Source organism: Paramormyrops kingsleyae, unplaced genomic scaffold (genome assembly GCF_048594095.1).
Source record: "Paramormyrops kingsleyae isolate MSU_618 unplaced genomic scaffold, PKINGS_0.4 ups63, whole genome shotgun sequence".
In the NCBI taxonomy this organism is placed as follows: Eukaryota; Metazoa; Chordata; class Actinopteri; order Osteoglossiformes; family Mormyridae; genus Paramormyrops; species Paramormyrops kingsleyae.
The window spans coordinates 108,365-136,337 of record NW_027326001.1 but is presented as its reverse complement, the minus strand read 5'-3'; the positions used below and the strand labels follow the sequence as shown (position 1 = coordinate 136,337).

Below are 27,973 nucleotides of genomic sequence, written 5' to 3'. Positions count from 1 at the left end.
CTGCAGGAATTTTTCACTATTCACTGTGGAGGTGTCTAACTCCACAGGCTGATGGTTATTGAGAGCAGTGTTGATAGTATTGAAAAGAACATGTGGTTTGTCAGAGTTGTGTTGAATAATATCAGAAAAATATTTAGTTTTTTCTGATTTAATAGTTTTTTGATATTTAAACCAGGTTTCTTTCAAAATGTCGAAAGATACATATAACTTATCTTTTTTCCACCTGCGTTCTGCCCTCCTACACTCTTGTCTGATTGAGCGAGATGTATCAGTCAACCATGGCTCTTTTTTGGTTCTAGGGCGCAGTGTTTTAAAAGGTGCAACACTGTCCAGGATGTTACAGCAGGTAGAATAAAAATAAGTGGTAATTTGTTCAATATCATGATAAAGCGGAGTTTGAGCCTCAGTGAAACGAGTAGCAGTGGTAGGGTTAATAATACGGCACCGGCGTGTAGAAGCGCAAGTTTTAGCGGCATGAGCATAGAAAGGGATCTCAAATAATACAGGCATATGATCAGTAAAGACAGTGTCATGAACCTTAAGGTTTTGCACAGGGAGCCCACAGGAAAGCACCAGATCTAACGTGTGCCCCAATATATGAGTAGAGCCAGTCACAGACTGAACAAGATTAAAAGAGTCAATAAGATTTAAAAAGTCCTTTGACAGAGGTTTGGAGGGGCAACAAACATGAATGTTGAAATCTCCAACAATTAAAACACGATCATATTTGGCCATGATCCCAGACAGAAAGTAAGAAAAATCCTTATATCCTTATTATATTTCGGGGGACGGTAAATCACAGCACATAATACCCATTGCGGGGAGTCTAGTTCAAACACATTCAAGTCAAAGCTGGAGTATTGGACATCCAGCAACTGTTTGCACTTAATACAATTTTTAAAAAGACGCTAAACCACCACCTCGTCCAGTTGTCCTCGGTGAGTTCAAGTATGTGCAATCAGGCGGTAAAAGTTCTGCGAAGGGGCTCAACTCACCAGCGCTTAGCCAGGTTTCTGTAAGGCACAAAAGATCCAACTTGTACATTTTGAAGAAGTCATTCAGGATAAATGTCTTATTCCCAAGCGATCGTGCATTCACTAATGCAATCCTGATAGAAGCCGGTTCACTCTCCTTCCGGGGTGCCCGACCAACTGGCCGGAGACTACTCAGGTTCACCCCTCCTCTGCGAAAGCGAGGTGAGCGAACGCGATCGGTATGGAATTCCACCGGGGGAGCGACAATCGGCCTCAGCCAAGTGTACGCAGGTTCCAGGGAGCGCCAGGACACAAAACGGCTGCGATCAGATGGGCAATGCGATGCCAGAGTCCAATGATTAAAACCAGGAGTCAGTGACAGATGGAGCTTCTTCTTCACCAGCAGACCACTGCGCTTACCCCGGCGTTTGCGCCTCCAGTTTGGCCGCGGGACAGGAACGCGGAATATACAAGCAGGTATATCCGATAGAAGTACAGGGGGAGGAATGTTCTTTCCACCAAAACCACGATACGTCAGGTCTTCGTAAGACGAGCGAATGCTGAGGAGTGACTGCCGATCATAGATCCGTAGACAGTTGACTTTGCTCGAAATAAATGTCAGGATTAAGACAAACACAGACAGAGACACCAGCAGGGCTGACAGCAGCGGACGGCAGGCCACACACACCGGCGCCATCACGTTTAGCGAGAAATCACAGCGCGGTGAAATGCGATAAAGCACAAAGGTTTGATAATAATAAATCCTAGGAGCTTTAAATCCCAGACCTGCCAACATGAGCCAGGCAAGCATTGTGACATCATAGTACTCTAGTATGGAGGACAACAGATGTCACTGATAAAGAAGTAGTTTTTTTTTTTTACTAAATTATAACTAAATGCTCAGTTTTAGATGCATTTATAAATAAATTTACTTAGTAAAGCAATTCATTATATTTTAATGGCAAAAACAGAATTTCCTAAAGGATTCATAAATATTTAAAATATTTTTTAAAAAGTTAATAAATGGATTAACAATTAAATTGCATTTAATGAGGCAGTTCATTAATCAATTAATCAGTGTGCTATTAAATACAATAGGTATTTAGGGGTTTTCTGTGAAATGACAAATAGGATGTATCTACTGTAGCCCAAATGAGCGCTACATAAGACCAAGCTGGGTTACCCATATAGGCCTTATATGGAGCCCATTAAGGGCCCATCATTAGCCCATGTGGGCTAACCCATGTGGGGCCACCATGGAAACTGTGGACAAAATTGACTGGGCCCCACTTGGGTTTCCCATGCGGGCCCCACATGAATGTGCTGGCTGGGGAAGTTTAACAATTTTTACCTGTATATACCTTGTTTATAAGTAATTTCTTAAAATGTGGCGCAATGTCTAACCGAATCATGTATGCAGTCTTATCCTTGCCACATGTGAAACTTTTAGCTATATCGGAGTCAGTGTACATGCTTCTGAATAGTTCCCCAATACATAGGGTGACCAGATAATCCATATCAGGGAGGACACCAGTGAAAACACTTCATATAGGACAGGAATTGTAAATTACCATTTCAATTAAAAGGACCCGGATTTTACTTGAGCACTGAGTTCTTGCTGTGTGCTGATTGGTCGGTCTCCTATAATCATGCATGTGTCACTAATGCTAATGTGAAACAGCTGGATGAGTCTTTCAGTCAAGGAAACAAACCAGTCAAAGCACAAGAAGAGCTGAACTATTTAGCCGAGCACAGGAGCCTTTCAGTTTGAAATTAGTTTGTAAAACCTGATGTAGCTCAAAGTGTCCTCCCTGACATGGATTATCTGGTCACCCTAGTTTTGGGAGTCGATGTTGGTGACAGTAAGGTCTGCTGTAGCCATTGTGGTGCTAGTCGCACTAGTTTGCTGCTGAGGTGGTGTGATGGCAATGTTTGTGCTCGTAGCTGACCTTATGTTTGCATTTGCCCCGTGGCCAGTACTACGAAGCGGGGTTACTGGCTTATCGGAGTAACCTTGCGAGTAACTTGATGACGTGTGGTGTAACTTCGCGATTAACCCGTAGTACGAAAGGTGGGTAGGTTTTACTTGAGGCATGCTGCTATGCCAATTTACGCTAATTCTCAAACCTGCTCCGAGCAGTTTTTGTTCTTGGTTAAGTCAAGGTTTCTGTGTAAGCCAGCCCTATATGAATACCGCCCCTCCAACTACAATTTCCCCGAAGACAATGCCGGCGTACCTGGATGATCCATACGACATTAGCACAAATCGTGAAGGGCTCTCTCTGTCAATATGTATGAAATGGAGCAATGGAATATAATATGCATACAATGTATTAATTAACTGTTAGAAAGTTATTCTGAAGGGGGTGTGCATTGTTCCCTGTTGTCCACTGATCAAAGCACACTCCACTGGATGTGTCTTGTCTAGTTTTAAAGTTTTTAACCCATTCATATATTGTCCCATTGCACATTATACGGATACATTTGAACATTCAAAAATTAAAATTCGTACGTAAAGCAATCTGGGAAACAAAGGGGTGTATAACAATCACCATGAGCCCAAAATGCTAAACCACCATGTCATTACAGGTGACAGCACCTCTAATATTAGCTATTAACATGATTTTGCACAAATCATGAAATGGTTTGAAGCGCAAAAATAATTGGTGTGCATCGATGTCTGTGTACTGGACATCATAATTCTGTCATTACAAACGCCCCCATCTTAATTCCATTAAAGGTTATTAAAGCCAGAAAACTGAATATGGAATATGACGCTAACTTAACCGCGGTCTAGGTTCCTAGTCGTTTTCTCACTACACATATGCTTCTGTTTTGTCCTGTTGTAAATCATTTGTTTGTTAAACAATGGCTCACCTTCTATTAAGTGTCATTTTACACTTTTTCTTATTAGCTGTAAAACATAGAAACACGCTATTAAGTGGAGACTAGACACAACAAATCTTTCATAATGAGTAGAAATATAAATACATAGCCCTACCACTTGACAGGATGTTTTTATACACTCACCTAAAGGATTATTAGGAACACCATACTAATACGGTGTTTGACCCCCTTTCGCCTTCAGAACTGCCTTAATTCTACGTGGCATTGATTCAACAAGGTGCTGAAAGCATTCTTTAGAAATGTTGGTCCATATTGATAGGATAGCATCTTGCAGTTGATGGAGATTTGTGGGATGCACATCTAGGGCACGAAGCTCCCGTTCTACCACATCCCAAAGATGCTCTATTGGGTTGAGATCTGGTGACTGTGGGGGCCATTTTAGTACAGTGAACTCATTGTCATGTTCAAGAAACCAATTTGAAATGATTCGAGCTTTGTGACATGGTGCATTATCCTGCTGGAAGTGGCCATCAGAGGATGGGTACATGGTGGTCATAAAAGGATGGACATGGTCAGAAACAATGCTCAGGTAGGCCGTGGCATTTAAACGATGCCCAATTGGCACTAAGGGGCCTAAAGTGTGCCAAGAAAACATCCCCCACACCATTACAACACCACCACCAGCCTGCACAGTGGTAACAAGGCATGATGGATCCATGTTCTCATTCTGTTTACGCCAAATTCTGACTCGACCATTTGAATGTCTCAAGAGAAATCGAGAGTCATCAGACCAGGCAACATTTTTCCAGTCTTCAACTGTCCAATTTTGGTGAGCTCGTGCAAATTGTAGCCTCTTTTTCCTATTTGTAGTGGAGATGAGTGGTACCCGGTGGGGTCTTCTGCTGTTGTAGCCCATCCACCTCAAGGTTGTGCGTGTTGTGGCTTCACAAATGCTTTGCTGCATACCTCAGTTGTAACGAGTAGTTATTTCAGTCAAAGTTGCTCTTCTATCAGCTTGAATCAGTCGGCCCATTCTCCTCTGACCTCTAGCATCAACAAGGCATTTTCGCCCACAGGACTGCCGCATACTGGATGTTTTTCCCTTTGCACACCATTCTTTGTAAACCCTAGAAATGGTTGTGTGTGAAAATCCCAGTAACTGAGCAGATTGTGAAATACTCAGACAGGCCCGTCTGGCACCAACAACCATGCCACGCTCAAAATTGCTTAAATCATCTTTCTTTCCCATTCTGACATTCAGTTTGGAGTTCAGGAGATTGTCTTGACCAGGACCACACCCCTAAATGCATTAAAGCAACTGCCATGTGATTGGTTGATTAGATAATTGCATTAATGAGAAATTGAACAGGTGTTCTTAATAATCCTTTAGGTGAGTATTTCATCTTGACTTGCTGCCACGTACACTTTCCACTACAATTGCATTTGAAATCGGATCAGTTAAGTTATTAACATTAGGTTTACATTATGAGTAACATCGCAGTAATGGAACTTTAGGGAGCATTACATTACTTAATAGTGAATGTAAGGAAAAGCAGTAAAGATGCCCCAATGTTCTTGGTTGATCATTTGAATACAGACAATGTTAGCAGGTTATGAACATGGGGGAAGTCTGGGAGAGAATAGGGGTTCCATTTGGCACCACTAAGGTGATAAGGAAGATAATTCAATTGACAGAGGCCAGAGAAGTGGCTGAGCTACCATTTGCTCTCACGGGAAATCCCCGTCCTGTCCTGTCCCGTCCCTGTCTCAGGATCCTCACACTCCAGGGGGTCACTCTTTATATGTAAATTCACTCACAACATCTACACACAGCACCTTGGCGGGGAGGGTCTTTTTGGGGTATAAAGGGGGGTGAAGAACTGCCCTTAATTTGTATTTGAGCTGCCTTTCCGTACCCGGTGTATGTCTACACTGTATTACATTATATTATTTTTACTGTTCAATAAACCACCATTTTGCTGAAACTGCGGAGACTCTGCAAGTGGATTCCTTACATCTTATTGGCGAGCCAGCCAGGAGAAGGGGCTAACAACTGGAAGAATCATCTGGGAACCTTTTTTTGGCTGATATTTTCCTCAAGAAGAGAGAAGATTTCTTCACCTAAGAGAGAAGACTGACCAGAAAGCTTCATTCCAGACGTGCCACCTTCTTCTGCGAACCGAAGGACCCAGAAAGAATCACGCTTGTGAGTATAACTGGTTTGTGATATCAGACGTCCGCTGAGACAAACAGTAAAGTAATATAGGAAATAGGGAGTAATTCAAGACTTAGGCATGAGAATTCTCCTGGTTTGACCTGTTTATTAGTGATAGAGGGTAAACAGGAGGTGTGTTTGTAGAGGAACTGGGCTTTGGTAAGAAAGCACCAGCAGGGTTCCCCACATTGTAACCCTGTGTCCTTGAGATAAACCACCACTGTAGGTAAATTGTGTAAGTTTATACCGTGAGAGTTTAAATTTATACTCAGAACCTACAATGATGGAGTGGGCCATCGAATATGTTGCAAAGCATTGCAAGGAGGGATCATATGGACCTCTCATAGATAAGCTAGACCCCTTGAGAGTCTAATTTTGGTCGTGAGTGAACGCTGGCGCGCTTGGCTGCCGCTACTCAGCGGTTTACTATTTTAAGTTTGTTTTTAAGTTTTGTTTTTTAAGTTTGTTAAACTTCTAATCGATTACCTAAAGTGTAATCGTACCTTGATATATTTTAATATTTTAATAACATTTGCGGGTGTCTCATGCTCACGCTGCTGCTGTCTGTTTGGATTTTACCACATCGGGACCTTTAAGCCTTTAAGTCGGCTATATTCCAGCGCTCCGCTGTTGAAGATGTGGATCTACAGGCTGTGTGTGTGGTCTGTGCTCACCGGGATTTTGTTATCCATTGTTCACCACCCGGCGACAGCTCTGCTGCAGTATTCCGCAAGCGAACTTTTTAGGCTTCGCCTCTACTTATCTGTCCCTCCACCCGTGTCTCTGCATCTCCATCCAGACATCGCTCTCAAGCCCCGTCGCAGGTACATCCACCGAGGGTCCCGGCGAAACTTCAACATCAATGACACTAACTCCATAAAGTCCATCTGGTCCAGATCTCGACGTCCTCCACGCAATACCTACCGGACTGTCAGCCACAACGCGCTAGCACACCCTGCTAGGTCGGCCAAGCCCACTATCAGAAACGGCACCTCCAGCGTCAACTTCGGTCTACTAAACATCCGCTCTCTCACTGGCAAGGGGCAGCTCATTCAGGATCTCCTCTCCGACCGTAAGTTGGACTTTCTTTGCCTGACTGAAACGTGGCAACAGCCTAATGACTTTGTTTCGCTTAATGACTCCACTCCACCTGAGTTTGTTTACGTTTGTCAACCTCGCAACTCAGGGAGGGGTGGTGGTCTCGCGATAATTCACCGGAAGCAGTGGAAAGTCCTCCCTCTCTCAGCACAACTCTTCCATTCATTTGAATACACAGCAATACAGCTCCCTGGTTCCTCTCCCACCATCATATGCACTGTTTATCGGCCACCTAAGCCAAATAAGGACTTTTTAAATGACTTTACTGCTCTACTCACTCACTTCTCTGTACTCACTCCAAATATGATAATTGTTGGTGATTTTAATATACACATGGACAATGACAACAACCTTCTTTCCAGAGATTTTACTTCCTGTCTGGATAGTTTTGGAGTACAACAACACATCAAATTTTCTACACATTCTAAAGGTCATATCTTGGACTTGGTCTGTTGTTCTGGTGTCACCCCCACAAATTGCAAAGCTAATACTTTTCCTCAATCTGATCACATGTTTATTTCTTTTACTGCTAATGTGTCTGCTTCAAAAACCTGTATTCCTCGTGACATTGCATTTAGGAAAATTAGTAATATTAATCCGGATAGTTTCTCATCTGCTATAGATGAACTCTCACCCATCCACAGCTCCTCGACCCCTGAAGAACTTGTTTCACACTATAACGACAACCTCCATAATCTTCTTAATACATTTGCTCCCCTCAAACACCGTTCTGTCTCTTTCTCTCAAACAGCACCATGGTTTAGTCCCAATCTGCGCCTTCTCAAAGCCAAAGGACGGCAGCTGGAACGTCTGTATAAGAAAACCGGTCTTACCATACACAAAGAAATGTACAGTGATCATATTTTGCTTTATAAGAACAGCATAGTTTCAGCCAAATCCACATACTATTCCGGTTTAATCAGTTCTAGAGAAGGGAACTCCAGATCTCTCTTTTCTCTCTTTCAAAAAATTACAAAACCCCCTGATCCATTCCCCCCCCATATGTACTCAACTGATTTTTGCAACAATATCATGTCCTTTTTTACTCTTAAAATCTTTGATATCCACCAACAACTTAACTCTATAGGAGCTTCTAATTTTGTAGCTAACTCCCCACTCACTTCACTGTCTAGCTGTCAGCTATTTTCAAGATTCACCATTCCCTCTGTAACTGATGTATCAAATCTCATTCAAAAATCTAAACCATCCACCTGTCAGCTTGACCCCCTCCCTACAGTGTTAGTTAAAGCCTGTTTGCCCTCGTTGGCTCCTCTTATAACCAGTATTATTCACTCTTCCCTTAACACTGGAATTGTTCCTTCATCCTTGAAAACTGCTGCTGTTACCCCAATACTCAAAAAGCCTGGTGCAGACCCCAATAACTTTGACAATCTCCGCCCTATATCGAACCTCCCTTTCATTTCAAAAATCCTAGAGAAAATTGTTGCCTCCCAGCTCCAATCTCACCTCAATGAATACAATCTTTATGAAAAATTTCAATCTGGCTTCCGCCCCGGTCATAGTACTGAAACTGCTTTGTTAAAGGTCACTAACGATCTTCTGATGGCAGCTGACTCTGGCCTTCTCACCATTCTCATTCTTCTGGATCTCAGTTCTGCATTTGATACTATTTCTCATGATATCCTCTTAAACAGACTAACATCCATTGGCATTAGTCATATTCCTCTCACTTGGTTCACCTCATATTTCTCAGACCGCACTCAATTTGTTCAATTTAAATCTCACTCCTCAAGATTGTTTCCTGTTTCTGCAGGTGTACCCCAGGGTTCAGTATTGGGGCCCCTTTTATTCCTCATATACATGCTCCCTCTTGGCCATTTATTCAGGAAATATAACATTGATTTTCATTTTTATGCAGATGACACCCAGCTCTACATCTCTTCGAAACCTAATTCATCGCTTCCCCCCATTTCCCTCTCTAACTGCCTTATGGAGATTAGATTATGGTTCTCCTCCAATTTTCTAAAACTTAACAGTAATAAGACTGAAGTTTTGCTCATTGGTACACCTTCTACTTTAACAAAATCCCATAGTTTTCCTATTGACATAGATAACTCCCTTATCCATCCTTCCCACCAGGTAAAGAGTCTGGGTGTCATACTGGACAGTACACTCTCTTTTCAGTCCCACATTAATTACATCACCCGTTCTGCATACTTTCACCTACGTAACATTAACCGACTCCGTCCCTTCCTTACTTCCCATGCTGCTGCAATCCTTGTGCATAGTCTCATCACTTCCCGCATCGATTATTGTAACTCCCTCCTATTTGGCCTTTCCAACAAATCTCTTCATAAACTTCAAATTTTACAGAACTCTGCGGCTCGGGTCATAACTCAGACTCCGTTAAGAGATCATATCACACCAGTTCTCCAACAACTGCACTGGTTGCCCATAGATGCTAGGATAAACTTTAAAATCCTACTCTTTGCTTTTAAGTGCATCCATAACCTCGCCCCTCCCTATCTGTGTGATCTATTACATATTGCCACTCCTTCCCGTTCTCTCAGGTCATCGTCTGCCATTCATCTCATTGTTCCCTCTGCCCGTCTTACTACTATGGGGCAAAGAGCTTCCAGTTGCTCTGCCCCTCGCCTCTGGAATTCACTTCCCCCAGCACTAAGGAACACTGATTCCCTTTCCTCATTTCAGTCACAGCTCAAAACACATATGTTCAAAATGGTCTACTTACTTTAATTACAGTATTTACTTGCAGTCAATTATGTCTATAGCTTTTCCTTTTTTATCTTATTGTATTTATTGTAATTTATTGTTTTTGTTTTTATTTCTTATGTTTGTAAGGTGACCTTGGGTTCTTGAAAGGCGCCGTGAAATAAAATGTATTATTATTATTATTATTATTATTAGAGTGGCTAGAGGAGGCATGCAGGGAAAGGAACATAAAATGTTCCAAGAAAAAGCAGAAACATGCTAACGTGTTACAGGCCTTGCTGGTAGGACAGCAAGAAATTAACGGCAGACTGGCAAGTTCGCAGTCTGAGTGTACTCAGCATAGGAGTACAATCGGTGAATTAAGGAATAGAATAGAGAGTCTCGAACAGGAGAACTCTGCTAGTCGAGCAGAGCGTCGGCTAGCTGCAGAAAACAGCATTGAACTGAGGCAACTGGTAGCTTCTCTTAGGCAGGGCCTGGAAGCAGCTAAGAAAGCTAATGCATTCCTGCAAAAGGAACTGGAGAAGTGTCAGAATGCTTATGAGGCACTTTGGTCCAGAAGTAGGGGTGCACCGATCGATCGGCGCACCGATCGATCGGCCTCGATCACGTTAATTTGAGGGGATCAGAAATCGACCATATTCCCATGAGATCCACCGATCTTAGTTATATGCTTTTAACTCTTTGGGGTCGAGTATGTCGTCGACGACATCGCGTACTTTTCGCGTCTATTTCAGTTTATAAATATCTCGCTGAAATCTTAATGTATAATCATGAAAAAAACGCTGGCTAAATCCGTAATCTGTCTTCTTTTCAAAACGTCCATTGTCGGAAGTATTAAAGTTTTTTTAATTAGGTTAAATCGGCAAAAAAGTAAACCATGTCATCTTACTGTTTTACCTGCATCGGGGGCGTGTAGTACCGCTCTCACCCGAAGATCGCTATTCACATTCTAAATAGCCGCATTAGCGCGTATTCAAATCGCATTCGCATGGTAATTTGATTAACAGCGCAACGGTGAAACGCGATCCAGATACATCCCCTTCAGCGCCATAAAAGGGGGTTGGGGACGTGGCCAGGTGACAATGGCTCATTCATACACATGAAAGTTGCTACATATTCAATGAAAGGAGCCAGAAATAGTTACATGAGTTAGGTTTTTCTTATTTATTTATCCAAATTAATGTTGCATCTACACCATTTAGTCATCTTCATGTAGCCAAGACTTTGGTGATCAGATATCTGGGATCAAAACAAACTGCCAGCATTGCTTACTATGTACTTTTATAATGTTTCTGCAAGTGTTCCAAACTGCATTTTGCAATGTCTATACTTTGATGTCAAATTTCAAACTTAACAAAAATCTGACATATTTACAATATATATTAAAATAAAGATGAGTGTAATGGCAAAACAAATATATAAGAAATAATTTATTTGCCATGAATTAAGTGTGATGAAATGTGTGATCATGCCCCAGTCAGTGAAAGTGTGTTTCCTACCCCTAGGCCCCAGAGGGTTAAATCAGCCTTTTCTCCCATTCCCGAGAGAGGTGCAGTGCAGGCTGCCTCCCTCCCTATTTTTTGGACAAGTGTGTCATAACAGCTATATATATATTTTTTTTTTACAAAATTAGAGAAATTAAAGTCTGGAAGAAAAAATATGATTTTGTAGTTCAAACAGCAATGCTCATTTATATGTTCATTTATATTTGAGGACACTACCTCATGTTTTGTGAGTATTCATATCAATTTACTCAATAAAAATGGAAACATTGAAGTAACTGTCTTTTAGTTATGAAAGAAACAAGATCGGCAAAAAAAAATCAAGATCGGCAGGTAAGGTTGCCTAAGGATCGGTGATCGTTGATCGGCCAGAAAACTGCAATCGGTGCACCCCTATCCAGAAGCATTAAAAACCCAGAAGTGCATAAAAAGCGTGCTGGGGATGAGGATACTGGTCTAAAGAGCAAATTAGAACAGGTTAAGGGACATGTTGCAGCTTTGGGCATTAGTCTGCCGGCGGATTCTGACAGTGATAGTGACACTTCAGATGAGGGGGCTAATGTGAGCCCAGTTAAAGTTGCACCATTTCGTGTAAGAGAGCGCAGGACGCGCAGAAGGGCAGCTGCCGAGGTTGACGGGCAGCCTGCCACTGCACAGTATGAATATGAGGAGGTTTGTGAGCATATTCCACTGGCTGTGTCTGAACTGGGAGATTTTTGTGCTAATGTGGGTAAATGGGATGGCGTGTCTGATCCTCATTCCTACTTAGCTGAGTTGCAGAGACAAGCCAGAGCAAATGGTCTAGATGACCAAGATTGCTGTCGAATAGTTCAGTTAACCATACCTGCAGATCTAGTAGAATTGCTCCCTGACAATTTCAAGATGGCTGTTAATGGTGAATGGGCAAATGCACAGCAGAGAGAGGCAGCATTATTAGCCATGATTGGCAGTCCACAGCCAAACTGGGGGAGAATTCTGGAGACTAAGCCAGAGAGAGGGGAAAATCCTGTGGCCTATGTGAATCGCTTATTTAAGTGTTATACTAGGAATTCTGGAATTCCAAACCCACAGAGGAATGACCCAGCATTCCTAGCATTGGTCATGCAGCAATATGATCCAATAATAAATGATGCTGCAAGACTAATGTTGAATTTGAAACAAAAAGAAGGTAATTTGACCTTTGCCTACATCTGCAATCTCCTCGGTAGCTGGAACGAGACGAGCCGAAGTCCCTTAAGAAAGGTGAAAAAGGTTTCAGCAGTAGCCACTAAGGAAGATAGGCTTAAATCTGCTAGGAAAGATGCTTGTCACAATTGTGGTAAGATAGGTCATTTTAAGAAGGATTGTTGGTCAAAGGGTGGAGGTGCAGCAGGACACAGGCCAAGGGTACAGAGAGATGGGGAATCTAGATGGAAGAAAGAACCAACCCCATCAGTACCAGCAATGACTTATGAAGATATGAACAAATTATTACATGAAATCAAAGAAGTGGTAGCACATCAGCGTGCTATTCAGACTGATTCATGTATCAAATGCAAGGGGAATGCTTATTTGAAGTCACAGGGGTACCTGGCCTCTGTTAAAAAATTGGATGATGTGAAATCAGATGAATTTGCCAGACCCAGTGTTGAAATTACACTTAGGGGCTACTGTGACAAGTGGGTAGCAGACACGGGCCCTGCAGTCACTGAAACACAGCAAAGCACTTCACAACTCATCCAAGATTGGGCAGAACATGACATGTTCTCAAAAAATGTCCAGAGAATTCTAGAAGTTGATTTTCTGTCTGAAAATCATACCATAGGAAATACCTACCAGGGGAACAAAAGACAATGGGATGATGTTGTAAAACACAACATTGCCAAATTTACAAAAGGGGAACAAGTATTGGTCAAAAATTGCCTCCAGAAAGGGCTTTGGGATGCAAATTGGACAGGGCTACATGAAACCGTGGACACCTGTGGGGAGGGCAATCTTAAGCTTAGAATCAAAGAGAGGAATGGACCAGTAATGAAGTGGTTCCATGGTGACCAATACAGACTGATTCAGAATGTAAGATGTTAACCTGACATAAGAATGAATGCTGCACTTGATGTCTTTCAGGTTACATACTCCAAGTCTCACTGAAAACCATGGCACAACAGAAGAAATGATCAAGGGGGGCAGATGCATCGTACACAGCAAAGGAAAAGCATATGTCCAGCGCAGGAACAACGATGTAACCAGCCACATTGGTGCCATAAGTGGGATAACTTCCTCGGGACAATGCAAGGACTCTGCAGACCTCATGCGAGGAAGAAAACCACCTCGCATGTCAACCAAATTTGCATTAACACATATGGGAAACTACAAGTGTGACTGTAAGCTTGGGTTGAGAATCGATCAAAAGTAAATGTTTGTCTTAGAATGTGGTATATTCTAGATATTTGTATAATCCCTGTTACCACCACATACAGCCATATTATTATGCAATAGGATCTGAAGAACTTACACACATAATTGATTGATGCTATAAGCTGATTTTGTTGGGAATTGTGATTCAGAGGGAGAGTATTCTTGGGGATTTGGGAGGTATACATAGCTTGTAGAGATCTTTGTGTAAAAAAAATAATAATTTGACATAAGTAATCTATGTAACATGGGAGCATGGGATGACAGTACAGGATGGAATAACAATGTTAGCATAGAAAGTTTTGAGGGTTGCAATATTGGTAGGAATGGCACCATGTATTCAGGTGATCTACCCAATGAACATTGGAGGCAGAAAATTGTACTATACCAAGAATAGGATTGACCTTTACTTAGACGACCCTTATGCAGAATTCCTCCAGCCTGAACCTTTGCCTGAAACAAACAGGATTCAAGACCTGCAAGAGGTTGAGCAGCAACTGAAGGTTCAGCTGCTTAAAATGCATGAGCGTGAGAAGGAACTGACAGAGCAGGTCAGTAACTATATCAGTGGAATGTCGACGCTGAAGGAGAACTACCAGGACATGTACTGGGATGTACAGTTCAAAGCAGTTATCACTGCATGTGTCGTGGTACTGCTGCTGGGTGTGGCCTTGATGGTCTATCTCAGATTCCTAAGGGAACAGCGGAAAAGGGACCTTGGATATGTGGAGAGGAAAGTGTGCATGACACAAAGTAGGGTGTAGGTTATGGAGACGGACAACCACACCGCTACGACCTCCCCTATCCGACCCTTGTGTGTTGACCACTGATCAGTGTGATGCTGGTACTGTGCTCTGGGTAAACCTTTCACTGCTCTTGCACTGAGGCTCAAGGTTTAAGGGGGGATTATGTAAGGAAAAGCAGTAAAGATGCCCCAATGTTCTTGGTTGATCATTTGAATACAGACAATGTTAGCAGGTTATGAACATGGGGGAAGTCTGGGAGAGAATAGGGGTTCCATTTGGCACCACTAAGGTGATAAGGAAGATAATTCAATTGACAGAGGCCAGAGAAGTGGCTGAGCTACCATTTGCTCTCACGGGAAATCCCCGTCCTGTCCTGTCCCGTCCCTGTCTCAGGATCCTCACACTCCAGGGGGTCACTCTTTATATGTAAATTCACTCACAACATCTACACACAGCACCTTGGCGGGGAGGGTCTTTTTGGGGTATAAAGGGGGGTGAAGAACTGCCCTTAATTTGTATTTGAGCTGCCTTTCCGTACCCAGTGTATGTCTACACTGTATTACATTATATTATTTTTACTGTTCAATAAACCACCATTTTGCTGAAACTGCGGAGACTCTGCAAGTGGATTCCTTACATGAATAATAGGTGACTTCTGAATTGTGTCGCATCTGTGAGCCTCTGTATTTATTAACTGTACTTCAATTATTTTCAGAAAACACTTCATATAGTCTAATACTCGGTCAAGATATTTTATACCACGTTTTATGACCATGAAGATGTACTTATGGATTTACTCGGTCAGCAATACGTTGCCAACAAGCCTGCCTGCAGTGGTATCAGACTTTCTTTGCAGTGTTGATATAAGCTCCTCGTAATCCTGCATAATTAGCATGCAGTCTTCCTCCGTGAAACATGGAGATCGCGCCATGAGTCAAACGGAGACTTGCGCTTCCGAACGTGCTCCATTTATGTGAACGCGCACAAACTCCAATGCAGAACACCAATGTAACAAATCAACTTCTTAACTGGCGTCGTAGTACTGATTAGCACCGATTGAGACAACCTGATTTTGTCAACCCCGCATTCGCAAATGAAATCCCAATTAAATCTTATTTGGTTAAATCCCCTTTGTAGTACAAGCCACCGGTCCGTGAAATATCACCGAACAACGAAATAGGGAACTGCTCCTCGCACACGCGAATCCGCTGCTGATGACTGGTGGATTCTCGATGAGATTTGGACGCGGAAACGCCGTTGCAGGTTAGATTTAGAGTTTTTTTTGCATATACTGCAGAATGCTTTCCGGTCATTCCCCATGACCGGCTTAAGCCAGTCTTTAATAAATGACGGGTTATCAAGCCAACTTTTAGAAAACTTACATTTCCCCATTTCACCGCGAAGTGGCTACTAGCTAATTTCAGAGGCTCTCCTGATACCAACACGTTAGATCAACCTGGCGCAACTGAGGTAAAAGGCGGAGAAATGGCGTCAGCGTCACTCTGGTAGGCTATTAATTCCGACTCAGGTCCTGTTCGCACGTATATTATATATTTTTAATTAGATGAAGTTAAAACACGTAGACAGATTTGAAACTCATAATATATTGAGGTGGATGATGAAAAATAGAATTTGACTTGGTAGTAAATTTACTACCTTTTAATACCTTTCAAGGGCCTTAATTTTGTCTGATTTCATTTGCTACCTTTTACTACCGTGCGGAAACCCTGTTATATGTTTTCCCCTGGCCCTTTGCATGGGCAGTAAATTGGCCTTGGTAACGTGTGGATTCATAATAAGAAGAATGAAAGACATGAACACACACATATATAAGTATGTATATATATATATATATATATTATTTTTTTCCATAGACAGGGGAGGGGACATTATTCTGCTCCATTCTGAAATGGAAGAAAAAAAGCATTTATGAAGAACACAAACCTATAAAAGGTACCTTTGAGACACTGTTAAGGAAGGATCTGACTGGGAGAAAAGCTGGCTGAATGATTGCCTGGCTGCCAACTGCAAATGCTATGTCAAGCAGTAATGTGGCATTAATCAACACATGAGGGGTGATGATTAAAATATACCTGAGGGAGCCTGGTGGGGGCTTACTTGTGTCGCATGAGCCGGGCACCCTGAATTGTCCCCGGCGTCGCATTAGCGGCATGCCAAGAGGAGGCAGTTCCTTGGCTGCACTTGATATGCGAACCTCATGAACACCAGAGAGTAGCAGGTACCCTCCATAATTGGGGGGTACTGCCTTCATAACACTTCTATGACCATTATGGTCCGCTATCGCGTCAATATGAATAGTCGCCACCAGAAGCAATGTTAAGAGTGCAAGATTCACTAGGGGAGTTTACTAACATGTATGTAACACACGGTCATGGTCTGGACATGCAACAAAATGAGAATCACTTTGTCACTTTGTCGAGGTGACACTCGAACAGAAGATCTCATTATCCTTATCCCAATCCAAAAGATTTTGGTTTTGATAACTCCCAGGAATTATCCTAGAAGAAGTACAGTATACTAGTAAAAGTAATAAGCCTATACATTTACAAACAGCCTGGTCTGGTCCAGCAGTCTGGTGTTATTCCTGCCCTCTCAGTCCCCCCAGCTCCAACAGCCTTCAGAAATAAATATGAGTTATTATTGATAACATTACTTTATACATATGTTAAAAAGCAGAAACTTCAACAAACATGAAATCAACAATAAACTACGTCTATTTATCAAACGTGTTACATAATACATATTGTATTTGAAAACTTTTCAGCTTTACGATTTCAGGAGAGTGCAGCCCCGCTGTTAGGAACATTACGCTTTTTGGTTACGGGTGTTAGCTTTGCTGCTGCTATTAACACGAATGGCACATTAGCGCAGACAAAGGGCTGCATACGCCGAACTATAAACGTCTTGCTTGGCGGTCAAAGGCGTTTGACGTTCATTGGCGTGGGAAACGGCGGTTCAACTACTAAACCACTAACTGAAAAGACTACAAACGCTGCGCCGGTTAAAATAAAAGCACCCCGTCAGGTTTTAAATAATAACTTAATGTTTTGGCTGTCGGTCCGGGTCCATATGGGACAGCTTCTGGGTCCGGAACCGGTCCGCGGTCCGCCTGTTAGTGACCGCTGATCTAAACCATCAGCTACAAAGATAACAATAATTTAAGAGGTAGACTTGACATGCCAGAGCAGTGATAAGACCGGAGGAAATGGTGTAAGACACAATAACCAACAGCAATCAGTAAAAGAAGTGATATTTGGGTCAGAACCTATTCTTCGGGGTGCCATGGTGGTGCAGTGGTTAGCACTGTTACCTCATACCTTTGGGACACAGGTTCAAGTCTCTGCTGCAACTCTAATGTGTGTGGAGCTTGCATGTTCTTCCCCTGTCATCATTGGGTTTCCTCTAGGTACTCTGGTGTCTCCCCACAGTCCAAAAACATGCTGAGGTTAATTGGCTTTACCAAATTTCCCATAGGTGTGCATGTGTGAGTGTGCCCTGCAATGGGCTGGTGCCCCATCCTAGGCTGCTCCCTGCCTTATGCGCCCATAGCCTTCAGGATAGGTTCTGAAACCCTCACTACCCAAAATAGGGCAGGCAGTTTCAGAAAATGGATAAACTCACTCCTCACTGATCCATTCTTTTGTGATCTTCTGCTTTTTGCATTGACTGAAAAATGCAGCAGACAGCAATAAATACCTAAAGTAAGAATCTCTCTAGACCTGCTAGACTGAGGTAAAGACCTTGACCTGTACTGTAGCTCTGCAGAGACTGAGGACCAGTCTTCCTGCTAGTGTATCACAAGCTAAAACCCTGGCTTCCTTTAAATCAGAGCTAGATAAGATTTTAACAACTCTGAGCTACTATTTAAGTTCTCCCCAAACGAGCTTGATGGCCCGAATGGCCTCCTCTCGATTGTAAATTTCTTGTATGTTTTCCCCTCGCACTTTGCATGGGCAATGAATTGGCCTTAGTAACGCGTGGATTCATAAAAAGAAGAATGAAAGACATGAACACACATATATATAAGTATATATATATTTATTTGGAAGGACAGGAGGAGGGGAGATCCTATTGAGAGCACGCATTTCACAGGCTCATTTTGTATTTTTCTGCTCCTTTCTGAAATGGGAAAAAAAAAAAAAACATTCATGAAGAACACAAACCTATAAAAGGTACCTGTGTGACACTGTTAAGGAAGGATCTGACTGGGAGAAAAGCTGGCTGAATGATTGCCTGGCTGCTGGCTGCAAATGCTATGTCAAGCAGTAATGTGGCATTAATCAACAGATGAGGGGTGATGATTAAAATATACCTGAGGGAGCCTGGTGGGGGCTTACTTGTGTCGCATGAGCCGGGCACCCTGAATTGTCCCCGGCGTCGCATTAGCGGCATGGCAAGAGTTGCCAGTTCCTCGGCTGAACTCAGTATGTGAACCTCGTAAAAACGACGGAGTAGCAGTTAAATGCTGGGGAGACAGAGGTCAGGCAGGGGTCAGAGGCCGGAAAGAAGGAGAGGAAGTCACCGCAATAACAGCAAGACTAGGGAGGTGACACTCGAACAGCTCACAGCAACAGGCTTAAAACCTCCTTTAAAAAGTCCCTCTGGAGTCCCAGTTGACCCCGTGGACGCTCACACAGACGGAAGGTGAGCCCTCTGCCTCTTACCGAAGGTCATTCGCCCACTGATGTCAGGGTTCTTTCTCAAATCGCTCACGGCCACTATGGGCAGACCCCCAGTTAATTACTGGTCCCCAGAAGTGCTGAAATCAAACAATAAAACACTAACTCACAGCTGATCTAACATGTAGCAAGCAGGGTGAAAGTACCAGTAAAGAAATTCCAGAGGATGCTTACAACATATTAGTATGAGATTACTAAACAGTAGTCATAAAATTATACCTACAATAACAAAAAATAAAAAATAAAAAAATTTGTGACTTTCTTACCGTGATGGAAGAAACTAATGGAAGGTTTTCCCAACAGGCACATTTAGATCATGGAAAGGCAAAGAGAACAAACAAAAGATAAGTGCAATTCTGTGATCACCAGCAGCACTTCTGCAATGAGACCCACATGTAAGCAATAACTTTATGGTTACATCTACAAGGCGAAGTTTAACTCATTCCCAATTGTGACAACAAATCCAAACAACCTGCCGTTACTTGTATACCACGTAGTATAAGGGCAAATTTATACTTGACACATCGTGGCCATCACGCATTTTCATCATTGATTCCATGCATCGCTTGAGCACCTATGTGAGGAATTAACATGTGCGCAAGCTGTAGTACTAACAAAAATTGGGGTGGCAGTATGGTCACCTTTTGTATTAAAGTAGCGTCTGATGTTCTCAGAATGAGTGGCTAGAAGAACAGTATGTTTTCAGAGGTAGGTAGGTAAGGGGGTGTGGGCTGATTACAGCGCATTGCTGCACCCACCACACGATGAACCACCTCAGGGGTGAGAACCTGAGTGCAGCCGTGCAGTGAGTGATACCTCAGCACCACAGTAGTCCGAATGGAGAGCGAGTTCTTTTCCAGTGACCGGAGTACTGATCCTGCCACCAGCCCCCAAATATGCCTGTAAGTTGGAGCACATCTTTACAGGGCAATGTTTTCAGAGGCAAGACAGAAAATATTCTGAGGATTATTAATTGTGTCCCTCTGTGTACACAGTCTTCAAAATTAAATGGCAGTTTAAAGTTCTAAGAAAGCAGTGTCATGTGTACAAAGTACAATGAAATCCTAGCTTTAAATTCTCACTTGCCTACTTTCATAATCAATGTTATTTTTCAATATGATTCCAGTATATCTATGTCTTGGTGATAAAATTCGCAGATTGTGCGGTTTACGTTTCACCAGAACATTATATTGTGTTTCCTATGAAAATATAAACAAGCTGTGCAATTTTAATGACCGCTCCTCATAATTATCTAGCATATGTTTAACATTAGTTAAACTATGTAAACCAAGTTTACAGCCTCTACTTTTGCAACAGCTCTGCATGCACTAATGTTTTCCTCCTTATTGTTTAAAGCACTCAAGACATTTGTGAGAAATTGATTTAACATTTTTTTTCTTTATAGATACTGCAAAGCTTACTACAGAAATGGGTTTTTTCCAATATCCTGCCGCCTAATTACAAACTACTACGCGATATCTAACATACAACGCAACATTCAACATGGGGTAGTAAAGTGATGTGTGGCAGAGCTACAGTAAGTACAATGTGGGGCGGTGAAGAACAGGAAATGCGGCAGCAGTATTATACAACACTTCATACCACAACCTCATACAACGTGAGACTGGAAATGAAGGAGCCGACCAAGATGGTTTGCTCGCACTGCCCCGTGGTGGACATGACCCTTAATCCTCCAGATAGATGTGAATATATATATATATATATATATATATTAAATGTAAACACACGAAAATTAAGCCCTTGTCGTCGGAGGCCGTCCGCCGGTGCATAGGAATGTTCAGTTCCTGGAGTTTAATCCAGCAGATATTACAGTGCTTCCACTTTAAAACCCAGATCTATCAATGCCATAGCTATGTGTGTGTGCGTATCAGTATAGGCGTACGTTACTCAAATGGATTCTCTCAGTCCCGGAGTCTGGAGCGGGTGTCCTGCCGCTACCTCCACCGATAGTAGCTTCGGAACAACCTATGGCGAGGTCGGTTACGGCCGACCACTTTGCTCCGTCATCGCGTGTGTGTCATTTCCCCGTCTCAGGTCAAGTGTCTCTGGTGAGTCTATCCTCGGACCATGAGTTTCCCTTAATTTCTTCACCGAGTCTTGGTTCAAAAGGCGCTGGCTCCTGCTGGTCAGCTAGCATTGCCCTCCTGGTAATTTGTAACTTGCCAGCTATACGCAACTCCAACGGCAAACCACGATCACAATACCAAACAAAATAAGGAAAGTCTTTGCCGACAGACTGGATTTTTCTTACCTGTCCAACTACAGCTTCCGACTGACGCATTCCCGCCGCGATTTCGCGGACAAAGTGGATTTCTCCGTTGTAATTGGTCCATCTAAAAAACACGTACTCGCTATACAACATGCTGGTAAATGTAGTATACAGAAAAAAACAAGACAGTATAAAATTCTTTTACCATACAAGTGAACCATATTTTACACATCCATGCATATTTAAAATATTTATTTCCCTTAAATTGGGTATATTTCACTCAAAAAACAGTTTAAGTTTACTCCAAAAAGTGACTGTAAATCGTAACCTTATTTGATTCAAGGCTCCCAAATTTCATCAAAACTTTGAAGCGAGATTACATCAGGGGCAAAACATATGTCTCACGGTTAATGCATGAGACTTGAGAGCCCTGCCTACCGCATTCATCGGATCTTGCTCTTACACTTTAATCTTTTCTGCACTCCATCTGTATGCGCATCCATGTAGTAATGCACACGTACCTTATTTTGTAATTTACCTGGAAACAACAAATGATTTGCTGGTAGGTGGTTATTGACTCTGTATAACTCAGGACGGTTATGAACTCCACTCCTGAAGTCCGCATGCCTGCGCATCGTCCAATAATTCTATACAAGGGGACACGTTGGAGGGCGTTTTCCCTTACGCCTCAGCGTGTGGAATACAAAGTATATGGCGTAAGGGCTGGTTGTAATTCATGTGTCTCACGGTCAATTAATGCATGAGACGTGAGAGTCCGGTTTTATTTGAGTAAATTCTATAGGTTATTTCTGAAGTGGACATGCTTAGTGCTGTGTTACATAGTAGCATCAAGAACTACAAGTTCAATTACTTTAATACTTTAAATCTATTCACAAACAATTACTTTTACTTAAGTATAAAGGCCACTTTTACTAGAGCAAAATATTGCTTGGTTACTTCTGCTTTTACTGCATCATTACTAGATTATTTTTTAAATATACAAGGGTTACAAACATAGGATTTTATTGACCTATGGAATTACGCCTGAGTGCCACATTAAATACAGTTTTTGTGGTAAATAAGACAACAGGGTTGCCATCTATCATCCTTGGTCAGCTGGCTGGCGTGAGATTTTCAATTTGAGACAAATCTGCACTCACATTTACATGTGTAAAAAAGACTTAATCTACTAGTTCTCAGCCCTTTATTTTCCTTTCATTAATGTGTTTGCATGTAGTTTTTGTACACCAGAGTGTAATAATGCATGTTCTGAGCATAACGTGTTTCGGGGAGGTATCGGTTCAATTAATATCTTAAACAGTGTGCGTCCATTGGAAGTGAGTATTACTATTTGTGCTTCATCCTTATTTCTTTGATGCCTTACAGCTGTATTTACACTGATATGGTAGAGTTTTATGGTTGTTTGAGATAGTTTTCTGTATAATTTGGGGAGCTAATTGCTAGCCGCCTAATGCTGCGCAATGGAGCTCGCTTTTAACTCCATTTGAGACAGTAATTTTTTTAGCTCTTCTTTTCTAATTGAAATGCCTTATTTTATCGGTTGTGTGTTATGTATTTAGTAGGAGAAGAATTTGGCAGCTGTAGATAATAGTGTAATGATGTTTGTGTGTGTGTGTGTGTGTGGAGGGGGGAGGGATTGGTGTGGAAGGTTAATTAAGTGGCTACACCTGGGTTGTTAGGGATGTGGGATTAAAAGAGGGAGAATACAGGGCGAGGAGGAGAGAGTGAATTCTGTGGGGACAGTGAAACAGTGGAACATGTAATGATTCATTGTAGGAGGTACCATACCGAAAGGACGGAATTAATACGGAGTCTTGAACGGGAAAAAGTGCAGTACTCACTTGTGGATTTATTACGGAAAAGCCCTGCCGATGTGTGGTTTAAGTATATTTTTCAGTATTTAAGGGTAACTGGGTTGGATAAAAGAATTTAAGATTTATTTTTTATTTTTTTTTGAGTTTGACTGTCTGATTCACACTCCCTACCGGTTGGTGGCGGTAATGCACCACAAAGTTGTTTGCCAGCCGCCATAAAACAGCAAGCAGAAGAAGAAGAAGAAGAAGAAGAGGAGGAGGAGGAGGAGGAGGAGGAGGAGAAGAAGAAGAAGAAGAAGAAGAAGAAGAGAAGAAGAAGAAGGAGAAGAAGAAGGAGAAGAAGAAGAGGAGGAGGAGAAGAAGAAGAAGAAGAGGAGGAGGAGAAGAAGAAGAAGAAGAGGAGGAGGAGGAGGAGGAGGAGGAGGGTCGCGCGAGAAAGATTGCTTGTTAGGCACAGCACTCGTTGGTTCTGGGAGGGAGGTGCCGCTCGTATGCCGTTTAGGGCTGCAGGGACAGGTTACGGTGTGGTAGGGGGAGGATAGTGTGGGATTCAATAGAATTATAAAGAACATACAATGAATAGAGGAAAAAGAGAATATAGCTTAAAGCAGGGCATGATGAAAAGGGGGGGTTCATTCTAAAAAAATGCAGTTAACTGAAACGAGAACTGACTGGCGCGCCGACAAGGCAAGGTTACCTAATCGGAACAGATAGGGGGGGCGACAGAGAACATCAGCAGCCCCTACCTCTCCCCCGTGTCAGCTGTGAATAATCTTCTCATCCACGGACCCGGTGGAGACGGCGTACTCCTACAATTGTTAGGACGGGGGGTAGTTAGGAGTGCATGATACAGTAGCTGCTGAGTCTGGGGTGTTTGATAGAGGTGAATAGCGGCATCCCCATAGTGACGTAGCGGCGGTGGAATTCCCTTTCCGCGTGGTGTCTTATTAGATTGCGGACCTGTGTGAATGTTCCTTCCCCGGGAGGGTATTGAGGGTTTGCTACGGGGAGATAGCGGGGCCGAACCCAGACCCGACCCGACCCGACCCGATAGGTCGCTGTATGAATTGTACTGAATAAAATTATTTTTGTAATTGTAGTAGAAGTCTAGTGGTCTATTCTTCCCTTACAGCCTCCAATGCTATTGTAGGTTTATTACAATAGTTATGTGCATTTAGCATCGTAGCAGACATTGGTTACATGTTTATTCCCTTATGGACATTTTAGTTGTATTTGTTGTAAGAATATTCATATATATTTGTTTTATTTTCTTTGTAGAAAAACCACTCACACCCGATACCTGTATGAATTAAGGATTGTTAGCGCCTTATTAAAACCCAAGTTCAGAGATGATTTCTGGAGCTGGACATTCTCTCATTACATCTCTACTCTCCTGAACATATGTAATTGCTGTTCTGACCCGACACCCTGTAGGGATTCTACTCCACATACTAACCAGTTACGGTCCTCGCTATAACATGCATGCAACAGATTTATTACAGTACCATGTAAATGGTCTGTAGGGTTTGAAAACTATTCCAACGTGGTGATGTACCGAGGTGAAATCAGTTTTAGGTTGGATATTCGACGGATATTTAGATCCACACTCTCTAGACTTAGCGGCGGGGCATCACTCACGCTAGCCGGCATAAGGCGGTCGAAAGACGGCCAGATCAATTCCACAGCCTCGGAGGCGCTCGCGCACTGCTGACTTAGGGATCGTCAACGAATTACTGTCAGAATAATAAAATACTGATTGCTTGCAATAACTTCAATGCAATGGAACCCAGTAACTGCAAAATGAGTGCATATTCTGCAACTACCTGACATGCACAGGACACAGTGAACTTTACTCATTTTTAACACTTTATTGCATTTTAAATTGTCATTTTAAAAGGAAAAAGTGGGTAAATAGATTTCTTTCAATAGCTTCTAGGCAATGGGAGCTTATGACAACCAAATGGGTGCAAATTATACTACTACCTCAGGCCTATAGGACACAGCAACTTTAATTCAAATTTAACCCTTTGTGTACTTGATATGATTTTTTTTCTCTAAAATGAGCCATTTTTCTCAATAGCTCCTAGCCCGTAGGAGCCTGTGACCCAACACCAAGTACTATCTTAGGTCTATAGGACACAGCAACTCTCATTCGATTTTAATTCTTTATGTACTTGATATGATTTTTTTCCCTCTAAAATTAGGCCTTTTCTTTCAATAGCTTCTAGGCCGTAGGAGTCTGCGACCCAAAACCTAGTACCAGTTGTAGTACTACATGAGGCCTATAGGACACAGCAACTTTCATTTGATTTTATCCATTTGTTTAATTGATATGATTTTTTTCCTCTAAAATTAGGCCTTTTCTTTCAATAGCTTCTAGGCCGTAGGAGTCTGTTTCGCAAAACCTAGTACCAATTGTAGTACTACCTTAGGCCTATAGGACACAGCAACTCTTATTGAAGTTTAACCCTTTGTGTACTTGATGTGATTTTTTCCCTCTAAAATTAGACCTTTTCTTTCAATAGCTTCTAGGCCATAGGAGCCTGCGACCCAAAACCTAGTACCAATTGTAGTAATACCTTAGGCCTATAGGACACAGCAACTCTCATTCATGTTTAACCCTTTGTGTACTTGATATGATTTTTTTTCCAATAGCTCCTAGGCCGTAGGAGCCTGCGACCCAAAACCTAGTACCAGTTGTAGTACTACATGAGGCCTATAGGACACAGCAAAAAAAAAATCGGAATTAATGACTTCTGTCCGTAGTGCTCGTCGGTCTTCGCGCCAGATGACTCTCAACCATTTTTTAACCTTACTGCCACTTTGATTGAACAACTGAAATGCAACTTTATTCCACTGCTGAGGATTAACATTTCTTTCAGTAAAACCGTTACTGATGAACGAACTAATAACATGGTCTCTTCCTCCAGCTATTTCCCAAAGATCGGTACATTTCTGTCGTTGTCCTTTCTTCAAGCGCCCCATATTTCAATTTCTTATGTTTTCTAGAATTTGGTCGCCGTCTCCCAGTTAATAAACTGCAGGTCCATGCACATAAGTTACGCCTACAACTCAACCTTTTTTTTTCTCCCAGAACTCAAAGTGTGCAACACAATTAGTCAGGCCAATGACGTATACGCAAACTCTGCCATGCATAGTTCCGTTGTCTGGTTGTAATCACGAGCCGCGATGTAGCTTATGTTTTTTTTTTTGGAAGGTAGATAGTAATGTTAAGTAACCATTAATTCACTTACCCATCAAATCTATCCTCACAAGAAACACTACTTGTAGCATAATAATAAACTTCATTATTATTGTATGTAAAACACTTATAAATACATATACTTAAATACATATGATATACAACTGCCCCATTAAAACTAAACAGAATTTTTTTGTACAAATGACAATTATATTTAGTCAATAACTGCACACAACTGAATTCAGTTTATAAACATATGCAAAACATATGATAAAGCTAAATGAAATTATTAAATAATAAATTAAGTGTTTTAATTGTAGCATCAATAAGAAGCCTTTGCTTCTCTTTGGTTGCTTCAGAATGTGTGGAAGATGCAGTGGCTGAGAACGATGTGCTCGTATATACACTCATAGTGAGACATCACCCATGTTTGGGGTGCTATATGCTGTTATAATCCATGTTTTTTGTTTGTCCTTTTTCTTCCTGAAAGCCATTCTGTGGCCCAGCGGTGCAACATACACCACAGAAATTTACAGGGTAGGTAGGTGCAGCAATAAGGGACCTATGCACATGCAAAAAAATGACACACATCAACTATTAAGTGGGCATTATAATAAGGCCAAATGCTAAATGAAATCTCTAAGAATAAGTGGTACATTCAAGAACATTGTATGTATGTCTTCATACAGCTATACTGTTCTGGTAATTAAGCAGGAAGTGCAGGGCATATGTTGGTGAACTAACATTGTATGTTAGTATGTTCTTTATAATTCTATTGAATCCCACACTATCCTCCCCCTACCACACCGGAACCTGTCCCTGCAGCCCTAAACGGCATACCAGCGGCACCTCCCTCCCAGAACCAATGAGTGCTGTGCCTAACAAGCAGTAATTCGTTGACGATCCCTAAGTCAGCAGTGCGCGAGCGCCTCCGAGGCTGTGGAATTGATCTGGCCATCTTTCGACCGCCTTATGCCGGCTAGCGTGAGTGATGCCCCGCCGCTAAGTCTAGAGAGTGTGGATCTAAATATCCGTCGAATATCCAACCTAAAACTGATTTCACCTCGGTACATCACCGCGTTGGAATAGTTTTCAAACCCTACAGACCATTTACATGGTACTGTAATAAATCTGTTGCATACATGTTATAGCGAGGACCGTAATTGGTTAGTATGTGGAGTAGAAATCCCTACAGGGTGTCGGGTCAGAACAGCAATTACATATGTTCAGGAGAGTAGAGATGTAATGAGAGAATGTCCAGCTCCAGAAATCATCTCTGAACTTGGGTTTTAATAAGGCGCTAACAATCCTTAATTCATACAGGTATCGGGTGTGAGTGGTTTTTCTACAAAGAAAATAAAACAAATATATATGAATATTCTTACAACTAATACAACTAAAATGTCCATAAGGGAATAAACATGTAACCAATGTCTGCTACGATGCTAAATGCACATAACTATTGTAATAAACCTACAATAGCATTGGAGGCTGTAAGGGAAGAATAGACCACCAGACTTCTACTACAATTACAAA

General features: G+C 42.0%; 1 protein-coding gene and 1 long non-coding RNA gene across 2 annotated transcripts; one reads left to right on the top strand and one right to left on the bottom strand.

The window, feature by feature from the left end:
• Positions 1–6,672: 6,672 nt before the first annotated feature.
• On the top strand, positions 6,673–7,793 carry LOC140586446 (uncharacterized). Its single transcript, XM_072708294.1, has 2 exons — positions 6,673–7,527; positions 7,779–7,793. The coding sequence occupies exons 1-2, from the start codon at positions 6,673–6,675 to the stop codon at positions 7,791–7,793; spliced, it is 870 nt and encodes a 289-aa protein (XP_072564395.1).
• A 10,738-nt stretch (positions 7,794–18,531) lies between these two features.
• On the bottom strand, positions 18,532–22,607 carry LOC140586451 (uncharacterized). Its single transcript, XR_011988246.1, has 5 exons — positions 21,443–22,607; positions 19,437–19,450; positions 19,156–19,250; positions 18,829–18,956; positions 18,532–18,610 (listed from the first exon to the last, which is right to left on the bottom strand). It is a non-coding gene; the product is annotated as an uncharacterized lncRNA (long non-coding RNA).
• Positions 22,608–27,973: the final 5,366 nt, after the last annotated feature.

Bases quoted from the DNA above. Each gene is read 5' to 3' on its own strand.
- LOC140586446 (XM_072708294.1), top strand. From the start codon at position 6,673: ATGTGGATCTACAGGCTGTGTGTGTGGTCTGTGCTCACCGGGATTTTG.